Source organism: Oratosquilla oratoria, chromosome 13 (genome assembly GCF_046742065.1).
Source record: "Oratosquilla oratoria isolate Oo_2021 chromosome 13, ASM4674206v1, whole genome shotgun sequence".
Taxonomy (NCBI): domain Eukaryota; kingdom Metazoa; phylum Arthropoda; class Malacostraca; order Stomatopoda; family Squillidae; genus Oratosquilla; species Oratosquilla oratoria.
In genome coordinates this window covers 12,216,970-12,237,223 of record NC_134789.1, presented here as the reverse complement: position 1 = coordinate 12,237,223, position 20,254 = coordinate 12,216,970, and the positions used below count along the sequence as shown (strand labels likewise).

General features: G+C 40.4%; 3 protein-coding genes across 10 annotated transcripts in view; 1 reads left to right on the top strand and 2 right to left on the bottom strand.

The window, feature by feature from the left end:
- Nucleotides 1-20,254, top strand: part of LOC143032310 (sialin-like) — a 116,361-nt gene that overhangs the window by 62,652 nt on the left and 33,455 nt on the right. For 4 of the 8 annotated variants that reach the window (XR_012967085.1, XM_076196834.1, XM_076196829.1 and 1 more), the window contains exon 1: nt 111-230. The exons of 1 other annotated variant lie outside the window; for it this stretch is intronic. The gene's annotated coding sequence lies outside the window, so the exon portion shown is untranslated. Of the gene's footprint in view, nt 1-60; nt 231-254; nt 294-8,932; nt 9,075-20,254 lie in introns of those variants that run through there. 3 more of the 8 variants (XM_076196830.1, XM_076196833.1, XM_076196832.1) reach the window with 3 other exon arrangements.
- On the bottom strand, nt 8,915-12,133 carry LOC143032176 (uncharacterized). The gene is made up of 4 exons (XM_076196644.1): nt 11,122-12,133; nt 10,878-10,971; nt 10,114-10,660; nt 8,915-9,103 (listed from the first exon to the last, which is right to left on the bottom strand). The coding sequence occupies exons 1-4, from the start codon at nt 12,131-12,133 to the stop codon at nt 8,915-8,917; spliced, it is 1,842 nt and encodes a 613-aa protein (XP_076052759.1).
- Nucleotides 12,173-13,882, bottom strand: LOC143032175 (uncharacterized). Its single transcript, XM_076196643.1, has one exon. The coding sequence runs from the start codon at nt 13,880-13,882 to the stop codon at nt 12,173-12,175; it is 1,710 nt and encodes a 569-aa protein (XP_076052758.1).

Here is a 20,254-nt window from a genome sequence, read left to right as displayed (position 1 = left end):
ATCGTCTGAGACGCGGATGCACCTCGTTAAGGTCCTCCTGAGGGTGAAGGCTAGACCAATTGAGCTCAGAACCTGGGCCGGGTGGACACCGGCTGAGGACGCCCTCACCTGCGTCCATTCAGACCGAGGGCCGGCCAGGCCGATGGTGCACACTCCAAGTATGGGCGTTGTCGAAGATCGTTATTGTCGTTATTGTTGTTGCTGTTGTAGTTGCTGGTTAGTTCGTGTCGGTGAGTAACGACACTGGAGCTACAGAGGGAACCAGCGAAGGCCATCTCGATCTCCTGCCATAGGTGGTCCTCCCACCCAATTGTGTTTTGGTCATACTCGTGTGGTGCTGCCAGTGTCGAACATTGCAAACATATGCGTGATCGTGTGCGAGGTAGCCTAGGGCGTGTGTTGTGTGTTGTCTCCTCGCTTGTGTAGTTATGCCTCAGGTGATGTGGAGTTCGCATGGTCAATGTACCGGGGTTTCGATCTCGCATTCTAAGCGCTCACGTAGACTCAGATTCGATTCAAACAGTTACCGGTGACCGCCACTTACCCTGGCTATCCGTGAGGTCAGGGCAACTATGACGGCTCCAGCGGCAGCTAAGTGCCTCCTGGCGTGAGCCCCTTTGTTAGAGGCCAGTGAGACATCTTTAGCAAAGTTTATTCAGAGAACTGTTGCGTGTCATTCTAGATTCAACAGAACTCAAGTAACGAAACAAAAACAAACTATCGCTTCAGAGTTAGCTAACTTCTTTTATAAATCTCTGTTTCTGCTGGTGCCAGGCGATTTCATTCAACTGAGAGATGGACCTAGGATAACATTTGGTGAGTCGTCCTGTCGACGGGGTTCAACTGAAATAATTTCGAAAAGAGTTTTCAAAATTTTGAACTGAGTTCGCCAAGTCAGAAATTGTGGAACATAAGCACAATTTTTTTTTTTTTTTTTTTTTTTGTCCCCCAAGAGCTCCATACTTCGGCGTTATCGTCATCAGTTGTTGTTTCCGGGACCGTGCCCTCTGCGACTTGGATTGCTGAGTCAGAAAGACCCCGAGGGCCTCCCTTTCCAGAGACGAAGAGTCCCGTTTTCTTTTTACGAACGTCTTTCGCCCAATTTTCAACTACTCCGAAGTCTCCAAACAGCCTTTTATTTATTTTTTTTTTTCCCGAACGTCTCATTTCTGTATAAGACGAGTCTTTACCATGTTTGCTGTTAACTAAAATAAAATCATTAGATCACGTCGTCGTAGAAGCTTTGTTCAAACAACAGAATGAAATCAAACAACAGAATGAAATCGTCAGTACAGTGAAACGCCTGTCCTTTGGAGTACTTAAAGGATTTCTCCTTCAGCTGAATAAAATCGTCAAGACTTTGCTACGATAAAATGTCTGTAATACATCACCATAGCGATAAGATTAACCCATCTTTTTCTGTTCTTTACTTTATTATTGTTATTATTATTATTATTACTGTTATTATAGCCCTTTCAACAATTTTTGTTTGTTTGTGGTTAATACCTGAAACTTTTATTCAGCTGAGAGAAAACCTTAAGGATTCAAAGACCACGTCATCTTTCCCATCTTTGCGGGTGTTTTTAAGTAATTAACTGGTGTTTAAAAAAAAAGAAAGATAATGACAACGACAGGTACGGAAACGGTGATAGGAATGAGTTTGATTTCTCAGAAATGAAAAATGAAAAGCTAATTGTGCCTCGGAGACTTTTTTTTTGACAGAGTCTACAGATCGAAACCTGTTGCAGAAGTAACTTGCAATTCGTTTACTTGCATGTGCAAGTTGACAGGTGCACACACACATAATTTTTTCACGTTCATTAAAGAGAAAAATAAGAGAGAGAGAAAGAGAGAGTGATTGCATCCCACTTTATATCGTAGGAAAATTGTGCGTGGGACAGAATCGAAACAAGACACCCTTTCTGTCTTCCGTCGCGCCTTAGACTCTCTTGTCCATCGGTCCCACAGGGATGTCGATGGAGTCCAGGGGCATGATGTACGGTTCGTATGGAAGCCATCAACCTTTCATGATGTTATGGATGACTCTGTAGGAGGAATCCCCGCAACGGGAAATGTATTAAGGAGATTGTAAAGTGATTAGTTCGGTCCCCAGATACTCCGACGTGGAAAGCGTAACTCAATCACGTCAGAAATGTGAAGATACACTGCACTCTTGGGAGTATAACGCTGCAGGGGATGGGGGAGGGGAATCAGACCAAGAATAGATGAGCTCCGTATTGATGCGATTAAGAAACAAACAGCGTCTGTCGTTCACTTCGGGGAACTGCATCGAGATCGAATGTGTCTCTGGTTGGTAACTTCGGGTTCTGGGAACTGTGTCGTGGTGAGCGATCCCGCCGAGCAAATCTCCGGAAAGACAACGGCGACTACAAGAGTCTACAGGAGCCCGTCACGGCTCAGTGGTAACGCACGTGTCTGGTAACCGCGTGGGGATTTCGGGCGTGTGTTCAAGTCCTGGCCACGGCGTAGTGGTTAAAAAGGGCATACACTCTGAGTAATGACCCTCAACCTCGGTTTCCTCCGGGTATCGTCACTGATGTGGCATAGCGTGGACACCGTCTCCTGTGATCATGTATAGATTGTTTCGGAGCATCTGGAGTGTTGAGATCCGGGTGGGTACCAGCCTTGCTTTAAAAGAAAAAAAAAAAAAAAAAAAAAAAAAAAAAAATCCTTTCCCTCGTTCATCCTTCAGCCTTAGGATACTCTGTGTCCGAAGTTCTGTGTTGATTAATGAGGTCTGATTGTATGTTAATGCAGATGTCCGTAGATTGACAGCTGACATTTGTCTGCTGCCAGCCCTGAGAGGGGTTTATTTCGTGGCAACAGTACGAGTAGGTATCACCTCGACTTTAGCTCTCGTAAAAAAAAAAAAAAAAAAAAAAAGAGACGAGAGACTCACGCCATGAGGCGCTTAACCCTGACTGAGGTCGTTAAGTTGATGTCAGGTAAATGAACTCAAAAGTGGGATCTCCCTTGTGCGAATTACAGTGAAATCCTACACGGTTCAGGAGAAAGAATTGATTTTGAAATCGTCACCTGTAGCCTTGACCTTCTCTTGCTCCCAACGGTCCCTGGATTAGCATCCCCCCGCCCCCATATATTTAGGGAAGAATTGTTTTGTAGTCATCGATGTGAGTTCTATGTAAGCCAGTGGAGCTAGGTGGAGCCAGGTGGAGCCAGGTGGAGCCAGGTGGAGCTGGTGGAGCCATGTGGTATGAGGATCTATGACAAATGGCGCCTGAAAGAAAACCAGACTTGTGTTGTCATTTCTTTATTGCAGTGCAATAACCCGATGATAACATGGGTGGGCAGAGCAAGGTACATTATATACACAAGGCCTCCACCGCTTGTTTTGCTCTCCAAATGTAACGTTCGCTGCTGATTACACCGGCTAATGCTTTTTTTTTTCAACTTTGTTCGACCGACAAAAATCTAAAAAAAAAAAAAAAAAAAAAAAAAAAAAAAAAATTAAATTTGTGGCGCTGAATGCTATATCTCAATGGTATTTTTTGCACCCACCACGTCACATTTTTTAACTCAACAGCATACCCACACTTAGGCCTCGCAATAAGTTTTATGTTTGGGGGGCGGAAGGGCGAAATGAAAGTACAATGAACATGGTAGAAATTCTTTCCTTTGTAATTTCCCTTGTAGCGACGATATTACTGTGAGAAGAGAAAGAGGTTTGGTGAGCTCGTTTTGTTTTATTTGTAAGGTAAAACTGAACTGATTTTACATACGATGATGATTTTTTTTTGTAATGCGAGCTATGGTGAAGCCCGCCGATTTTACATGCGGCCAGAAGCCGATATATATATATATAATATATATATATATATATGTATATGTATATATGTATGTATGTATGTATGTATACACCACGTGGGTAGTGACCCGTGGTGCGTAATTACATAATTACACTGGATTAAGTTAGGTTAAGTCGGGTCATACAGGGTCGCACTGTCATTGGCAGGTGTATGTGGCTGGTGCGTCAGGTCTAGCCGCGTGGGCGAGCGAGACAACGTGTGCTCCACGTGGTTTGTACACCCTTTTCAAGTTCAATCGTCATATATTTTCTTTTAACACGTCACCGTGCTTTGTTTTCCTGTTTTTTAGTTTTCAAAGTCTGTTCTCACACAGAAACACACACACGCACACACACACACGCACACGCACACGCACACACACTTACACAAGTATAAATGAGGAATAATTATGAAACGGAGAGGTAGAACGCTAGACTGTAGGTTGAAGAGGAAGAAGAGAAAGAAAACACGAAGGAAACTTCTCCCTCCAGCTTAAGTATCAGCTATCATTTAATGCCGCCATATGTCGCGAGTTCGAGGAAAAATTCGATAATAAGAGGTCTTCTCCCAGTTTCTGCTCACGTCGGAAAGAGAGAGCTCGTATGGTCCATGCCCAACCTTTGCCCGTGCGTACCATCGACCCACGTCTAGCATGCGTGAGGTGATGTATGGGTTTGAGGAGAGAGTGAGGCGACCTCTCGTGAACCACTTTCTTGTCTCTGTGGTGCGCTGGGCTTCGGTTTCACCTCGTAACTATGTAGGACTCGGATTTGATACCTAATGGATGGCTTCCACTTGTCCTCGGTGTAGGAGTGTCGAAGACATAGTCGATGTCTTCTGTCACAATTGAGCGTCTCCCAGCGTGAGCTCTTTATTACTTTGTTAATATGATAAGACATATTTGTGATCATGAGTATAATCGAGATTGCACCTCTAACCATGGGGACAACATCACGCAAAAAATAAAGAAGAGATTAAAGGGAAGACGAAGAAAGAAGGTACAGCACACTAGAAGTCTTCAATTTTTTTCTCTCCTTTTTCAGTTCAGCCATTTGGATTGTGAGAATTGATTAAAATCGCCTAGCGGCAGGCAGAAGGAAAATGCGAGAGTGGTCACCGTTCACGAGGTTATCCGGGGAGGCACGCTTTACTGAATTTATTTCCTCGAAGGAGATCGGTTTCATTGAGGGAGGGACGGACTCTAAGCTGGACGTAGTCTCAGTGGATCGGGACCCCATCTAGGCCGACGTCTAAAAATTTAGCCGCATAAAAATCGCCTATATATATATATATATGTAATGTATGTATGTATGTATGTGTGTGTGTGTGTGTGTGTGTGTGTGTGTGTGTGTGTGTGTGTGTGTGTGTGTGTGTGTGTGTGTGTGTGTATAGAGTGCGTCGCTGTGTTGAAGCGGTTTGATTATCAATGGTGCAAGTTAGTGATTGTTCAATAGGATTCAGTAGAGGATTGAGTAAGAGATTCGAATCTGTGATTTATGAAACATTGAACCATGTGGTCACGTGGACGAAGTTCCTGCCGACGTTTGGATCACATGTCTGCCCTGTGTATGAACGAGGCGCTTCTCAAGAATGCTAATGCATAGGGTGTGTGTTTCTCTTTGCCCCGTGGTGACTCACTCGCTTTGGCTGTCTGAAAATAGAAGACAAAGGAGGCTAGTTGTGTCTGTGATTCCTTAGAAGCCACGTTTTTGGACATACCTGCATTGTTTTTGTTAAGAACGTTTTGGTCTAATTTTTCGTTGGCTACTTCACATCAGGTGGAGCTGTTCAAACAGGGTCGATTGTCGTCATTTTTTTTCAGTTTGTTTGAGTCGAAATGACTTCAATTACAATTTTTTTCCTTTTTAGAAATCCCAAGTGTCAAATTACCGTTACGTCATATTCTCAGCTGGAAGAAATCGTTTGGTGTCAGCCAGAATAAAACCTGTAAATGTTGTCGCCATTCCATTCTGGCGACGGATGAGGTACGAGTAGTTTGATGCCAGATTCCTCTGGAGAGAGTTTGGTGGCGGCCTTTACGGCGACAAAGGAATTGCACAGGATCGATTACCTTCGTGACGATACAGCTAAAGGCGTTATTACATTGGGCTATTTTTCCCCCGGTTGTTGGAGCAGCTTTCGGGAAAGAATCTGATATGCTGGAGGAAGATGAATTTCCTCCAGCATATCAAATGACATTCTGTGTATTTTTGTTGAGAAAACAAAATAGTTTGTCATAGTGATTTTACGGCGGAAAAAGCGACAGATGGTGGGTGGTACCGCCGATTAATCGAAGGTAGAGGAAAAATAGCCCAGTGTGATAACCCGTTAAGCCTTGTGTCTAACTCTTAATTCAGATTACTCAGATGAATAGAATCGTCTGGCGACAGGGAAGATAAACGTACAAGAACTTGAGTCTGATAAGGTCCTGAGCTTAGATGTTGTCACTTTCTGTGCCTGTTATAGCTTCGTTTATATCGTATTTTTGCACGAGGGCGGAGTAAGTTTTTCTTTTTTCTTTTATTTATCTATTTATTTATTTATTTATTTATCTATTTATTTATTTGGTGATGGCGATGGTCAGTAAAATGATTATAAAGAGGGTCGCCCTCGTCTGTAGATTAATTTCATGGCTATCGAGTGATTCTTATTTATCTTATATACATTTTTTATTGTCTTAGGAAATAAAAAAAAAGTGATTGCTTTGGGTTTCACTTCTTGGTTAAACAAATGGAACACCGAGAAAGACTTATTAAGGACATGTATTCCATCTGTCATCCTCTTGTTGTTTTCTGTCAAAGTTTCCTAGTATGGCGACAAACTGTCTGGAAATAGATTTAATTTGGAAGTGGGTAGAAACAACTTCACTAACCGTGTAGTTAATGAATGGAATAAACATCATGCAGAGGCAGTGTAATGTAGTTCAGTTCGAAGCTTTAAGAGTCATTTAGATAAACACCTAAGCTAGATGCTGTAATGACTATAATTTATTTTATATCATTTGTTTATTTGTTTTGTTATCATATGTCTGTTTATTATTTCCTTGATTCTCATTTATTATTAGTTATATGTCAATGTGACGGCGACGAGCTGAATCGTCGCGAGACTCGGATAGACACAGTGGGAGGAGATTGGAAGAATACTAGGCCATTATAGACCCACTGGAGCAATTTAGGGTAAAATAAAATTCACAATAATTTGTACTTTTACAGAGTTCTGGGCGCCAGTTCTGTCATGACCGAGGACCACTCGGTCGCAATATGGATGAGGTACACAATATAGAAGGAACAAGAAAATAGCATGTGTGAATGCACAAAATATACATATATAATTCTTAATGGTGTTAACAAGATATTTCATAAAATATTGAAAATTGTCTTGTAAGGAGGTGACGGAGAAACCTGGCTGGAAGTCCTCGGAAGGTGGATTCGTTGGATAAGTAAGACCGGAACCCCGTGGCTCCAAGCTGGAAATCGAAATTAGCATAAACGTTCAGGCCTAATAGAAAAACAATCGGCAAGAATATGAACCAAAGATTGAAATCACTAAGTGGGTTAGACTGGGGTCGAGAGGAGAACGCGACGTGAAATTGACGTGTCGTGATGTGATGTGATGTGACGACGGTGTGATGTGATGTGATGTGACGACGGTGTGATGTGATGACGGTGTGACGTGACGTGTGACGTGACGTGTGACGTGTGACGTGACGTGTGGCGTAGCGTGTGGTGTAGCGTGTGGCGTAGCGTGTGGCGTAGAATTCAACAAAAGGAGATTCAAATGTTAGACTGGAATGGCAAAATTGAAATGCCTGGCTAGGTCTAGGTTTGAAATTATACGTCAACTCACTGACTTAAGTAATAATCGACCTATAGGTCCCGAAGTGTCTAGACCGAAGAACATTTGGATTGCACAAATAACAAGAGATAACACCGGTTATACAATTATTACGGTTATTGCACTGCAAAGGATTTTATGTTCAAAATTAGTCTATTACGAAAAAGGCAGGACTTAATAGAGGAACAAAGAAGGTAGGGTGCTTACCGCAGGATAAATCCAATCCCGGTATGGGGCTAGGTTGTGTGAATTCTGGGCAGCAGACGAAGGGGGAGGAGGAGAAAAAGTGGCTCCGACGACCTGGCTCCGGTTCCGTTTTGAGCAGATTTTCTAGAACTAATAGAAGTAATCTGGGTGATGAATACTTACGTCAACTCGTGACTTTACACTGAGGATTGTGCCAGCTTGTGGCGATAATTCCAGCTGGTGGAGGTGATTAATATTCACGTCAGCTTGTGACGTAATACTAAGGGTTGCGCCAGCTTGTGGCGATAGCTCCAGCAGGTGGAAGCGATGAATACTCACGTCAGTTTGTGACGTAATACTAAGGGTTGCGCCAGCTTGTGGCGATAGCTCCAGCTGGTGGAAGCGATGGTCACTCGTAGACGTCTGTCTTTTGAAAAAGTTTGTCTCTGACTGTCTCCTTTCTGGTTCCAGTCACCCCTGTCAGGTTACACCCTGCCCCATGGTTCCTCTAAAAAAAAAAGGTGGCTAAGACAAAAAATTAACACAAAATCCTGTGCAGTACAACAAAAACAAAGGAAAATTGAACATTATTATTACTTGTAAATGAAAAGGGAGGAAGGAATTGGTTAAAAACAAAGTAGATCGTCGCTACAGTCAATTTATTTTTATTTACTATTTATCTGTTTGTTTATTATTTAGATATACCTATGCATTTATTTATGTATTTTTATTATTTACATTATTATAGTTTTTAATTAATCATTTATTTATCTATTTATCATTATTATGATTTTTTCGCATCCGACCTAGATATGGACCAAAAGGTCTCCTGTCGGCATGCTCCGCCTTTGTAATCCTTTGTAATTCTCTCTCTCTCTCTCTCTCTCTCTCTCTCTCTCTCTCTCTCTCTCTCTCTCTCTCTCTCTCTCTCTCTCTCTTGCTCTCTCTCCCTCTCTCTCTATGACGTCACAGGAGCTTTGTGTGATACCATGTGACTTAATTTCATTCTAACCTTGAAGTCTGTCGAGTCAGTTATATTCAGAACTCGAGGCCACGAAGCTACTCACTCAACAGACGTCGTCAGTTCCACATCGGAGGGCTTTGGGTATCTCGAGTTTGCCCTCATGCAGTATTTCCCTCTCGTGGTCACTGGATTTTGCAGCTGCGCCGGCTGCTGAAAGACGCCCTTTTGGTCTCTGGAAGGAGCTCACGGTGTTGGTGTTGCTTGTAGGTATCGTGAAGTTATTTTTTTTTATCTGCAGATTTGATCGTTTGTGAGACAGCAAGAACATCGGTACATGTTTTGCCTCTCCTCAGACGATTTTGTTCAGTTGCGGGTTTTTATTTATTTTTTATTTTTCTTTTGGCCTATCTAAGGCTCTTTAACACGTGTAAACGAAAAGATCTCTTCCCGTGAGTGTCTACAATTGTATAAATTCTTTATTGAACAACATGACTTTAGATGTTATTATATATAATAACCATACTGCTTCATTCAGCATCAGGGCGCCCTCTGTCATCAAGGGGTACAAGACAGGGATTCAGTAAGACAAGTAGCATGAACCCCTAAACGACTACTGGAGCGCATTAGACACTCTTTAAGTCCTCACCAGACGATTCTTTTGAGCTCATTTGTGATCGCGAGCGTGTAGTTGGTTGTAGTCAGAAAATATAAGCACGACTTAAAACGGCATAAACTTTACATAACCTTTCTAAACCTAGATATGAAAAATCCTGGTTCAGTTTCACTTGCTGTCATCACTTTGCTCTCTCTACAGGCAAATATACCATCTCTTGGGTGATTGTTGGACTCTTGAAACGCTTACAAGTAACACATTTGGACAATACCTTCCTTACAGCTGAATTACCCTTAATTACCCAGTATTTCTGTCTCATTTGGTTTAACACAGCTTGTCTTCCCATGTGTCCCACATTAATGTGATAATGTTGGATTATCAAACGAGTCAGATTATGTTCATGAGGAAGAATAATAGGATGCTTCACCTCCTACCCTAAGTATACCATCTAGCAACATAGATTTAATTTTCCTTATAGAACTGGAATGATTAATCATTTCATTTGTTGATAAACAGGTAATCTCCTTTCCAAAAAAAGTTTTGCACAAATCTAATTACTCTCTCTTCAGCAACACCCATTAATCGAACATTAAGTTCAGCAATTGACACTTTTTGTTTTTTGCAAATATTTGACAAATAGTATAAATACAAGCTCTAATCAATTTAAACCATGAAGAATAATGATTTACCAGTTGTAACATTACAGGATTAGCTGTATCGGTTTGCTTCAGTTCTGCCTTAACTCTGAAAACCTTTTTGATTTCAAGATTAGACAAATCAGCTTTGCTTATCTCCGGCTGGTCTGGCCACATCTCTTCATTTTGAGACAAGAAAATGGGTCCTTCAGACCACCTACTCGTTTGTCTCCCTCTCATAGCATCATCTGCTGGGTTATCTTTACTTGCTACATACATCCAACAGACATCCTCAGAGTTCTCTCTAATCTGAGATACTCGATTAGCCACAAATGTCTTGAATCTTATGTGTTCATTGCCTAGGTATTTCAACACTGTAGTCGAATCAGTCCAAATATAAATTTGGCTTATCTGTAAAGGTAATTCTCTCACTATCACACTCTTCAATTTGATAGCAAGCGTGGCTGCAACCAATTCGAGTCTTGGAATAGTAATTGGTTTCAAAGGAGCCACCTTAGCCTTTCCCAAAATGAAGCTACACTGGATCTTACCATCAACATGTTTGTATCTTAGATATGCCACCGACCCATATGCTAATTCGCTAGTCACAAAATATGTGATACTGAATTGACTTCACTGTTGATGTTGCAGCTTTTTTCGTACAACGATCAATACTAAACACTTTAAATCTATTCAACCTTGACATCAATGCATATATATGTACTTTCTTCCTTTCAGTAAGAGTTCAATCCCATCCAATACCGTTTATAAATGAATTTTGTAGCAATACTCTCCCCTCTAAAACAACTGGTGCTAACATACGTAATGAGTCGTACACCTTGCCAATAACATCTAGCAGTTCTCTCTTAGTGTTAGGTATGACATCAATATCAAGTGATATACTTATTTTATCTTGAATAAGAAACCAATTTAGTCCTAATGTCTTTCTTTCTACCTCTCTATTTTTGATGAACCTTTATACACACTCACTGTATTTCTCCTTCGGTAAGCTATTCATAAATTGAAGAGAGTTACTGCTGAACTTTGTCAGGTTAAACCCACCTTTCCTACAAAGATCTATCACATTCGCAGTAGTGTCAATCAAGTCATTAATGTCATCTGATGACACCAAAAGATCATCTACATAGAAATTGTTGAGAACTATCTCGCTCACTGATGTATGTAACTGATCACCGTAGTTTTGTACAATTCGTTTTATAGCGCACTTTGCTATGCTCGGAGAGCAGCAAGCGCCAAATGGATGAGAAGTCATTCTTAATTTAATTATATCACCTATTTGACCATCCTTCCACCACAAGAAGCGCAAATAATCTCTATCACCTTCAGACACTTTGACCTGATAATACATAGTCTCTATATCTGCAATATATGCATGTAGTCCTAGTCTAAATCTCAAAAGGACACCTGACAGAAGATCACTTATGTCAGGTCCCTGTCGTAACAAATCATCCAAGGACAAATCATTTACACGGGCTGCACAATCAAATACTACACGTACCCTATTTGATTTGGTAGGATGACGTACCCCAAAGTGTGGAATGTACCATGCTTGTTGGTTCTTCACATCACACGTCGGAACCTCTTCGGCATACCCTTTATCTAGTAGGTTAATCATAAACTGATTATACTGCCTATAATATTCGTCATCCTTGAATTTACGCTTTAACCGCTGAAGTCTTTCAAACGCCATAGGTTCACTATCAGGAACTATTATCGGTTTCTCTTTCATTGGTAAAGGAATCTCATACTTTCCATTAGTCATCTGCTTACACCCAGACTCAACAAATTGTAACCACTTTCTATCTTCTACACTAGGTTCTATTGAATTCAATGATGAATCCACGAATTCTCTGTTATAGGACTCAATTAGTTTCTGATCTAAATAATTACCAGCTACCTTTATGCTATTCACAGCGACTTCTTCAGCAGTGTCTGTTAATCTTCCACAAATGACCCATCCTAAACGTGTTCTCACAGCATACGGATCTCCTACTTTCTCTGCATGCACTACTTCCCAAGGTTCAGAAGCCTCTGGTACATTACTTCCTACCATAATCTCTACCTCTCCTTCAATATGATTAAATTCTAATTTTCACAGGTGCTCCCATTTCTCTATGTCACTCTTTCTAATACTGTGACTCTGACTAAGAGGAAGTTTCTTCACTGCAAATACAGGTGGTAGTCTAATCTGGTTATTTCCTTCAACATCAGCTACAGACATCCCTTCAACATTAAGACAAGACATTCCTTTTGTTCCTATCATTGTGCTAACTTGCAATGTAGCTGGCTGATAGTTCATGTCTGTCACTCCAAGTTTCTTCAATAAATTCTTAGTACAAAATGTAACAGAACTACCATTGTCAAGATAACATCTAGTGTTAACAACTTTACCATTCAATTCCACTTGAACAGGGATGACAGTGGTGTCTCCCACTGAATCCCTCAATTGACTAACAAATACTTGAACTCGAGAATCATCAACCTGATTAGTTACCACTGCATTAGCTGTTGCTTCTTCACCTTCTTCGTTTATAGAATTCTCTCTCGAATTATGCATAATTGTAAGATGTGAATTACCACATTGTTCACAAATTTGAAGTACTCTACACTGTGACAATTTATGTCCCTTCCTTAAACAATTGAAACAAAGTCCTAGACTGTAAATTTTGTCTAATCTCTCTTCATAAGTTAACTCTCTTAATTGGGAACATATATCGATAACATGTCTATCCTGACATAACCAACAAGAAAGTCTGGTTCTTCGTGTAACATTGACATGAACCTTCCTATTATTCAAGCTAGTACGTTTTTCGTAATTCAAATTTCTATTAGGATTCCATGTGCTGGAGTCTCCTGCTCTCCTGTCTTTAAATCCTTCCATTACACGTCTTCCGAATGTTGGATTATTAAATATTCTTACTTCTTTCTCTAGAAATTTGACAAGATCTTTAATATCCACTAGCCTTCTGTTCTCAGTTATTTCGTCAGCTATTCTCCTCCATCTGTCCTGTAGATACCTGGGGAATTTCCCTACTAACTGACATAAAGTCCTAGGATTCTGTAATTCCAAAAGTCCGCATTGTATCCCGGACACGGCACTTATGCATGTATCTAATTCAACGGTGAATTCATCCAACATCTCAACATTCTCTCCCTTCATTTCGGGCCAAGCAAGAACTTTATCTATATGTGCCGAAGCTATTCGTTCTTTATTTCCATATCTCTTCTCTAACGCGCTTCTGGCTTTCTGATAACCCTCTCTTGGAGCTAAATGCAAACACGCTCTAACTATTTTGTGTGGTTTACCTTCGGTATACTGCTTAAGATACTGTAATTTCTCATTATCTGACACAAGTTTGCTATCAATTAACATGTCGAAATCCCTGATAAATTCAAAATACTTATCGTATTCTCCACTAAATTTAGTAATTACATGAACAGGCATCGTGGTTTTGGTAATCAAAGTAGTAATCATGTCTCTATTCATCTGTTGGTCACCTTTATCACAATTTGCACTTTGGCAATCACGAGGATTATCTACTAAATTAACATTTACAGTACTTTCCAATTGACTTAAAGCCTTTAATTCTGCCTCAGCTGATTCTAATTCTGTTTCTAAGTCTAGTCTATCTTGCTCTTGTTTTAATCTATGTAGTTCCTTTTCCAACCCTTGTTTCAATTTCAGCTTTCGTAGTTTAATATCTAAGCTCGCCTTCTTAGCCACTACTACTGCTATTTGACTTTCAACCTCACTTCCTGTCGTCTGGGAAATACTATCTGCTGGTCTTACAGCCTCGTCCATTGTTTCCTTAACTTCAGTCTCGTCAGAAACTTATATCTCCTTAATCACCTCTTTTAATTCCAACTCATCGTCTACGATACACTTTTGTATCCTACTCATAAGTTTTGGCTTATTGCCAGAAATCAATTGATCTTTAGATTTTAAATACTGCTTTAACTGAGGAATAGTAGCCTTCTCCATTTTGCTTAACTTGAATGTTCACTACTAATTTACACAGTTCGATGCTAGAATAGAAACTTGGATAACTACGCTTTGCTCAAATACAAGTTTCAAGTCCTATTACTCATGTTAAAGCACTATCTTGTCTCAACCACATGTAATGAATCCATTATTCATATAGATAATTTATTGTCTCATTGCACAACATTAAGAGTACAAATCATGCTAATAAATCCATCAGTTTGTAAAGTTAAAGAATTAACAAGTTTGAAATACAGTTATATGAATGTTCACTGTGTCACATAACCAATACTAGAATTCTCTTATCTGCATACTTGGGAGCCCATCCTGAGCCGGTTACTATCCTGCCATATGGCTTCTTTTCCCTTGTGGAATCAGCACTTCTTGAAGTTATCAGCAACATCTCACTCTTGTAGCCTGGCGTCCTCGTTCCTCTGTACCTCAAAGAATCATGATACTTAATCATGATACTTAATCATGATACTTAATCATGATAATAATCATGATACTGTCACAGCCTGTGGCCCTTCTGTTTTCAGAGGTACGAGAAATACGAGGATTCATGACGACGCATGTCTTTATGGCTTCTACAGACTATGGTATCTGTAATTACATTAACAAATCAATCCACCTATTGAATAATTTACATTCATTACGTTAGCAAATCATTTGCACCATGATTCTTTACACTACATAACTTCACCTGGCACTGACATAATGAAACATACCATGATTATTTCGCCACCATGGCTTCACCATAATTCGCTGCTTACTATTCACATCCAAACATGGTCTGAGAAACCAAAATTAATTATTAACAGTGTGACCTCTTCATCTCATTCACTGCCACATATTTAACATAAAAAGAAACACATTCTCACTCAATGCTCACCAAAAGGGTTCCCTTATGCCTGCTCAATGCAAGTCTTGTCCCCATGACAGACCGTTACTAAAGGGACGCCTTAAGGTGATATCTACCGAAGTAGGCTATGTCACCATTCTGTGTATTCAGAGGCTATTAATTCCAGTACTTTATAGTAACCCATACATGTCCTCCTTGGTTCATAGTTTGACAATACCCAACAACATTTTATTGGCTCCAATACAACATACTGTCATTGTACAGTAATACCTTTCTATGACATACACTAGCACTAGTTTCTATCGCGGACCAATACAACAAGAGCGTCGTAGAATCTGTAGTTTACATTCCTTCGTAACAATACCATCATATTACAACATAATTTCACAACACAATTATATCAAACATAATGAACCAATGCAATATTACTCAAATCCAGATTTGTAACACTTCCAATATCATATTTCTTACATCGTGAATTAAATCTTTAAATCAAGCCATTATACGGCGTGAGTTACAGGTAGCTTGATTCATGTAATTGGCATTCGCATATATAATGGACCAATACAATATGGCTCAAATCCAGATTTGTAACACTTCCAGTATCATATTCCATACGTCGTGAATTACATACTTTAAATCAAGACATTATACGCCGTGAGTTGCAGTTATCTTGCATCATGCAATTGGCATTCACACTCCTCATATACTGTATATTCTTTAACTTTCCATCCACACCATACATCTTCAGGACCTTGTACATTGTCCCCCTGTCCTATGCATCGTATCAAATGCCTTCGGATCTGTACATGTTCGAAATACACACTTTCAACTCGCTACATACTTTCTGAGTACATATTTCGGTGTAAACACCCGGTCCACACATCCTGTTCCTTTCTTAATTCCTCTTTGGGTCTTCCGGGTCTCCTTCTTCTATGTGTTGTGATTCGTCCGTGTGTTTCCCCCCAGATTGCTCAGGAGATTTATAACTGTAGTTATTGCACTCCCACCTGTCTCCTTTCACCTTATAAATAGCCGCTACGGAAGACATCTAATCTTCTGTGATTCCGCTTTCCCTCCTCCTCCCTCTCTCAAAAATTCCTTACAACCTTTGATCACGTTCACTTCATTCTCTTTTTTTTTTCTTTTTTTTCTTCCACGCTATCCACTCTTGGCGCCTTCCCTAATTTTGACAAATTCGTTTCCTCCTTTCACTTCTTTTCCCTTGATTTTCCTTTCACTGGTGTCAATGCCGGATGATGTTTCTTCTGGTATTAAAGTTGGCACACGCTCACCTTTTTAAGTTTGCGTGTGTGATTCATCACTATGGCCTTGGATCACGTGTCGGACTCGTGATCGACAGCTACTACCCTCCGGATGAGAGCTTAGAGTTCTTATGAACGATCTATGGGTAATACTGTGACCTTACACGCACACACACACAAACACACACAACTCCCTGCCCACGAGAGTTGGAGTAACAACTCGCAGCGCAGCGATACTGAAATTATTTCAGCCCTGGGCGGGATTCGAACCCGGACCACCGCAGTGGTAGCCGGGAACTCTACCAACTGAACCACGAGTTGTGTGTGTGTGTGTGTGTGTGTGTGTGTGTGTGTGTGTGTGTGTGTGTGTGTGTGTGTGTGTGTGTGTGTGTGTGTGTGTATGTGCGTGTGTGTGTGTTGTGTATTTGTATTTTCTTAACACGATTCATATGAATCTAAATGTTCGTCCTTTGAGGCAAATGGTCTTAGAATAATGATAATAATTATAATAATGCTAATACTAGTACTAATACTAATACTAAACTAGAATAATAATAACAATAATTATAATAATAATAATAATGATGATGATGATGATATGATGATGATGAGATGATGATGATGAGATGATGATGATGAGATGATGATGATGATATGATGATGATGAGATGATGATGATGAGATGATGATGATGAGATGATGATGATGAGATGATGATGATGAGATGATGATGAGATGATGATGGTAATAATAATAATAATAATAATAATAATAATAATAATAATAATAATAATAATAATAATAATAATAATAATAATAATAATTGATAATTGATGATAATAACAATAATACATACATATACCAAGGCTTTTTCCCCTTTACAAGGGAGTTAGCCAAAAATAATAATAATAATTAATAATAATAATAATAATAATAATAATTAATAATGACGATAATAATAATAAATCAGATGAGCTTTGAAGGGTCTTAATTGCACTCATCTTCCCATGGTCTGCCCTGGACCGCTTCTTTCAATACATTCAGCACATTTGATTTCATCAAATAAGGCAAACACAAAATTTAAGTGTCCCCCCCCCCTCCCCATCAGAATTGAACCAGTTTTTAGTTAGCTATGCACGGTTCGAGTGTGGACATCGAATACTAAATCCCAGAACAAATGCTCGCTTTCAAATGCATTATCGTCATCAAATGACTGGGCGGGATCACTGAGGTAATTTGTGAACTAATTTTATTGAACACGTTCACGGAAGCGTATCTGAATTCCACTGGAGAATATTTCTGTTTTGGATATGCCGCCATGTTATGAATTACTCTATTGTTGTTATTATTGGTTTCATGATCCTTCTGTTACTATTAAATTGGTCATTTCACGTATTGGGATGCGATGGTAATTGTTATAATTTTTATCAACATTGTCGTTCCTGCTACCGACGAAGATAACGTAATCATGCGGATACCCGAAGGAAATGAAAGGGGGATTGTTCCTTCGTCCTTTGTCAAAATGTTGTGTTTGTTTCAGAATTTGTTGGTTAGAAAAGTCTTCTTCTCGCTTTACGTGCCTCGTCTCCTTCGCTGTGGTTAAGGAAAGAATTCCCCCCAAATCACGGATGTAAATATCAATGAGGGTATTTCGTTTTTTGTAGAACCACAGATTAGAAAACTACTTTGAGAAGAAAAACAGGAGGAGGACGAGGAGGAGGGGGAAGGTAAAATAGAAGGGGGAAAGGAAAAAAAGAAAATGGCAGAGAAATTTGAGAAGAAAGAGAGGAAGAAGAAAACCATGAAAAAGATGGAGAGGAAAAGAAGACGAAGAAGAAGATGACAGAAAAGTTTGAGAAGATAGAAAGGAAGAAGAAAATAATGAACAAGATGAAGAAGAAAAAAAGATGAAGAAGATAACAGAGAAGTCTGAGAGGACAGAGAGGAAGAAGAAAATAATGGAATAGATGGGGAAGAAATGATGATGAAATGATAGGGAGAAAAATAAAGGGATGGAAGAAAATAAAGAGGAAGAAGATAAAAAGGGAAAAAGTGGAATAGAAGATGAGGGAAGGGAGAAAGAAATTAAAAAATGGAAATAGAACGACAAAGGAAACGAATATTAGAATGGTGGATCAAAATAATTCTAGACCCTGGAAGGCGTGTATGGTCGTTCTTGAACTGAACAGAATCGCCTGGCGTCTGAAAAAACAAACAAACAAACAAACAAACAAACAAACAAACAAACAAACTCAGATACATCACCGTCCCTTGTATAGGAGTCGGGGGGTGGGGGGTGAGGGAAGGTGGAGGAGGGGGGCGGTTATCAAAACCGAACAGGTCAACCAAAATTACGAGGGGTGATCAAAAAGTAATGACAGTGATACCATATATTTTCACGGTACAGAGGTAAATCCAAATAGTGGCCTACATTCCTTCAAAGTACTCCCCTCCTGCCTCTATGCAACGTTCCATCCTCTTTCGCCACTTCATGAAGCACTCACGGTACTCAGAAACCGATATACCTCGTAGCTCTGAATTGACTGCTCGCGCCAGATCTTGGATGCGATGAAACAGCTTCCCTGCGATCGCACCCTTGATCTTTGGAAACAACCAAAAATCACAGGGAGCAAGGTCAGGCGAGTAGGGTGGGTGGGGGAGAAGTGTGATCCCCTGCTGCTCCAGGAACTGCACAGTGAGGCGAGCTTTGTGGGGGGCAGCATTGTCATGGTGCAGCAAAAGGCGCGATCGGCGACGGGTTGGTGCAGTCTTGGCCTGATATTCCAGGACTCGAGGAAGGACGTGATCAGTGTAGTACTGGGCTGTGATAGTACACTGTTGAGGCATTACATCCACACACATTGGTCCTTGTGAATTGAAGAAGATGGTGAAAAGGCGCTTCCTGCTGCGAAATCCTTCCTTCAGAATCTGAGGTCGAGGTTCTTCATCACTCAACCACACCATGTTAGACTGCTTGTCTCTGGTGGTGAAGAAAGAAATCCAACACTCATCTCCGGTAGCTACATCTGAGAACCATTTCGGACCATTTGGCTCGAATTCAGCCAGCCATAGACGACAAATCCGCACCCGTTCGCTCTTCTGCTCTTCCGTAAGCAAATGAGGTATCCATCGAGCACACTTCTTCCTCAGCCCTAAGTGCTCATGCACGATGTCATGTGCGCTCCCATAACTGACACCGAGCTCCAAGGATAAGAATCGAAGAGTAACAGTTGGATCTTCGTCAATGATGGCCCGCGCACGGACCGTCGTTGCTTCGGTCACGGATGTCCGAGGGCGGCCAGGACGATGATCATCTTCTAGCTGCAATTTTCCGGCTGCGAAAGCTCGAATCCAGCGGAAAACAGTTTCCAGTGATGGAGTAGACTCGGGAAAAACTTGCAACAATTCCTCTCTGATCTCCGTTGCTTTTTTCCCGACTTTCCACCTTGTGAAGGTGTAGAATCTGCAGCCTTCTTTCGAAAAATCCATGTTTCCGGTAAGAGAGGCAAACCAACAATGACGCAATCGCACAGCGCAACGATAAAATGTAAGCTAGACAAACAGCGACAAGCTCAAACATGTAACAACAGGCAACACTTGCTGCCCCTTGCTCCCCCTTGCTCCCCCTTGCTCCCCGCCCCCCCCCAACACTTATAGTCTCTCAGCTACGAGTCCGACTGTCATTACTTTCTGATCACCCCTGGTAAAACAAAAGTTTGTCTCTTCCCTCTCCCTCCACCCCCCCCCCAAAAAAAAAAACACAGGTAGTGTTACCGGTAATGGTCATATTCATAAACGATCTATATATAATTAATAAAACATTTTCGAAGCTTACGACCGTCGCGATTTTGATTTACTCTACATTCTTTGGACAATTAAAACCCGAACGACGATCTCATGCAGCGACTGTATATTCATATATACATATACATATATATATATATATATATATATATATATATATATATACATACATATATATATGTATATATATATATATGTATATATATATATATGTATATATATATATATATATGTATATACATACGCACGCATATGCGTTCG

Coding starts and splice junctions, on each gene's coding strand:
- LOC143032176 (XM_076196644.1), bottom strand. CDS start 12,133: ATGGTAGGAAGTAATGTACCAGAGGCTTCTGAACCTTGGGAAGTAGTG. Junction 10,661..10,877: donor GTGTACGACTCATTACGTAT/GTTAGCACCAGT, acceptor TTTTGTGACTAG/CGAATTAGCATATGGGTCGG. Junction 9,104..10,113: donor ATCCTGTAATGTTACAACTG/GTAAATCATTAT, acceptor TCAAATCTGCAG/ATAAAAAAAAATAACTTCAC.
- LOC143032175 (XM_076196643.1), bottom strand. CDS start 13,882: ATGGACGAGGCTGTAAGACCAGCAGATAGTATTTCCCAGACGACAGGA.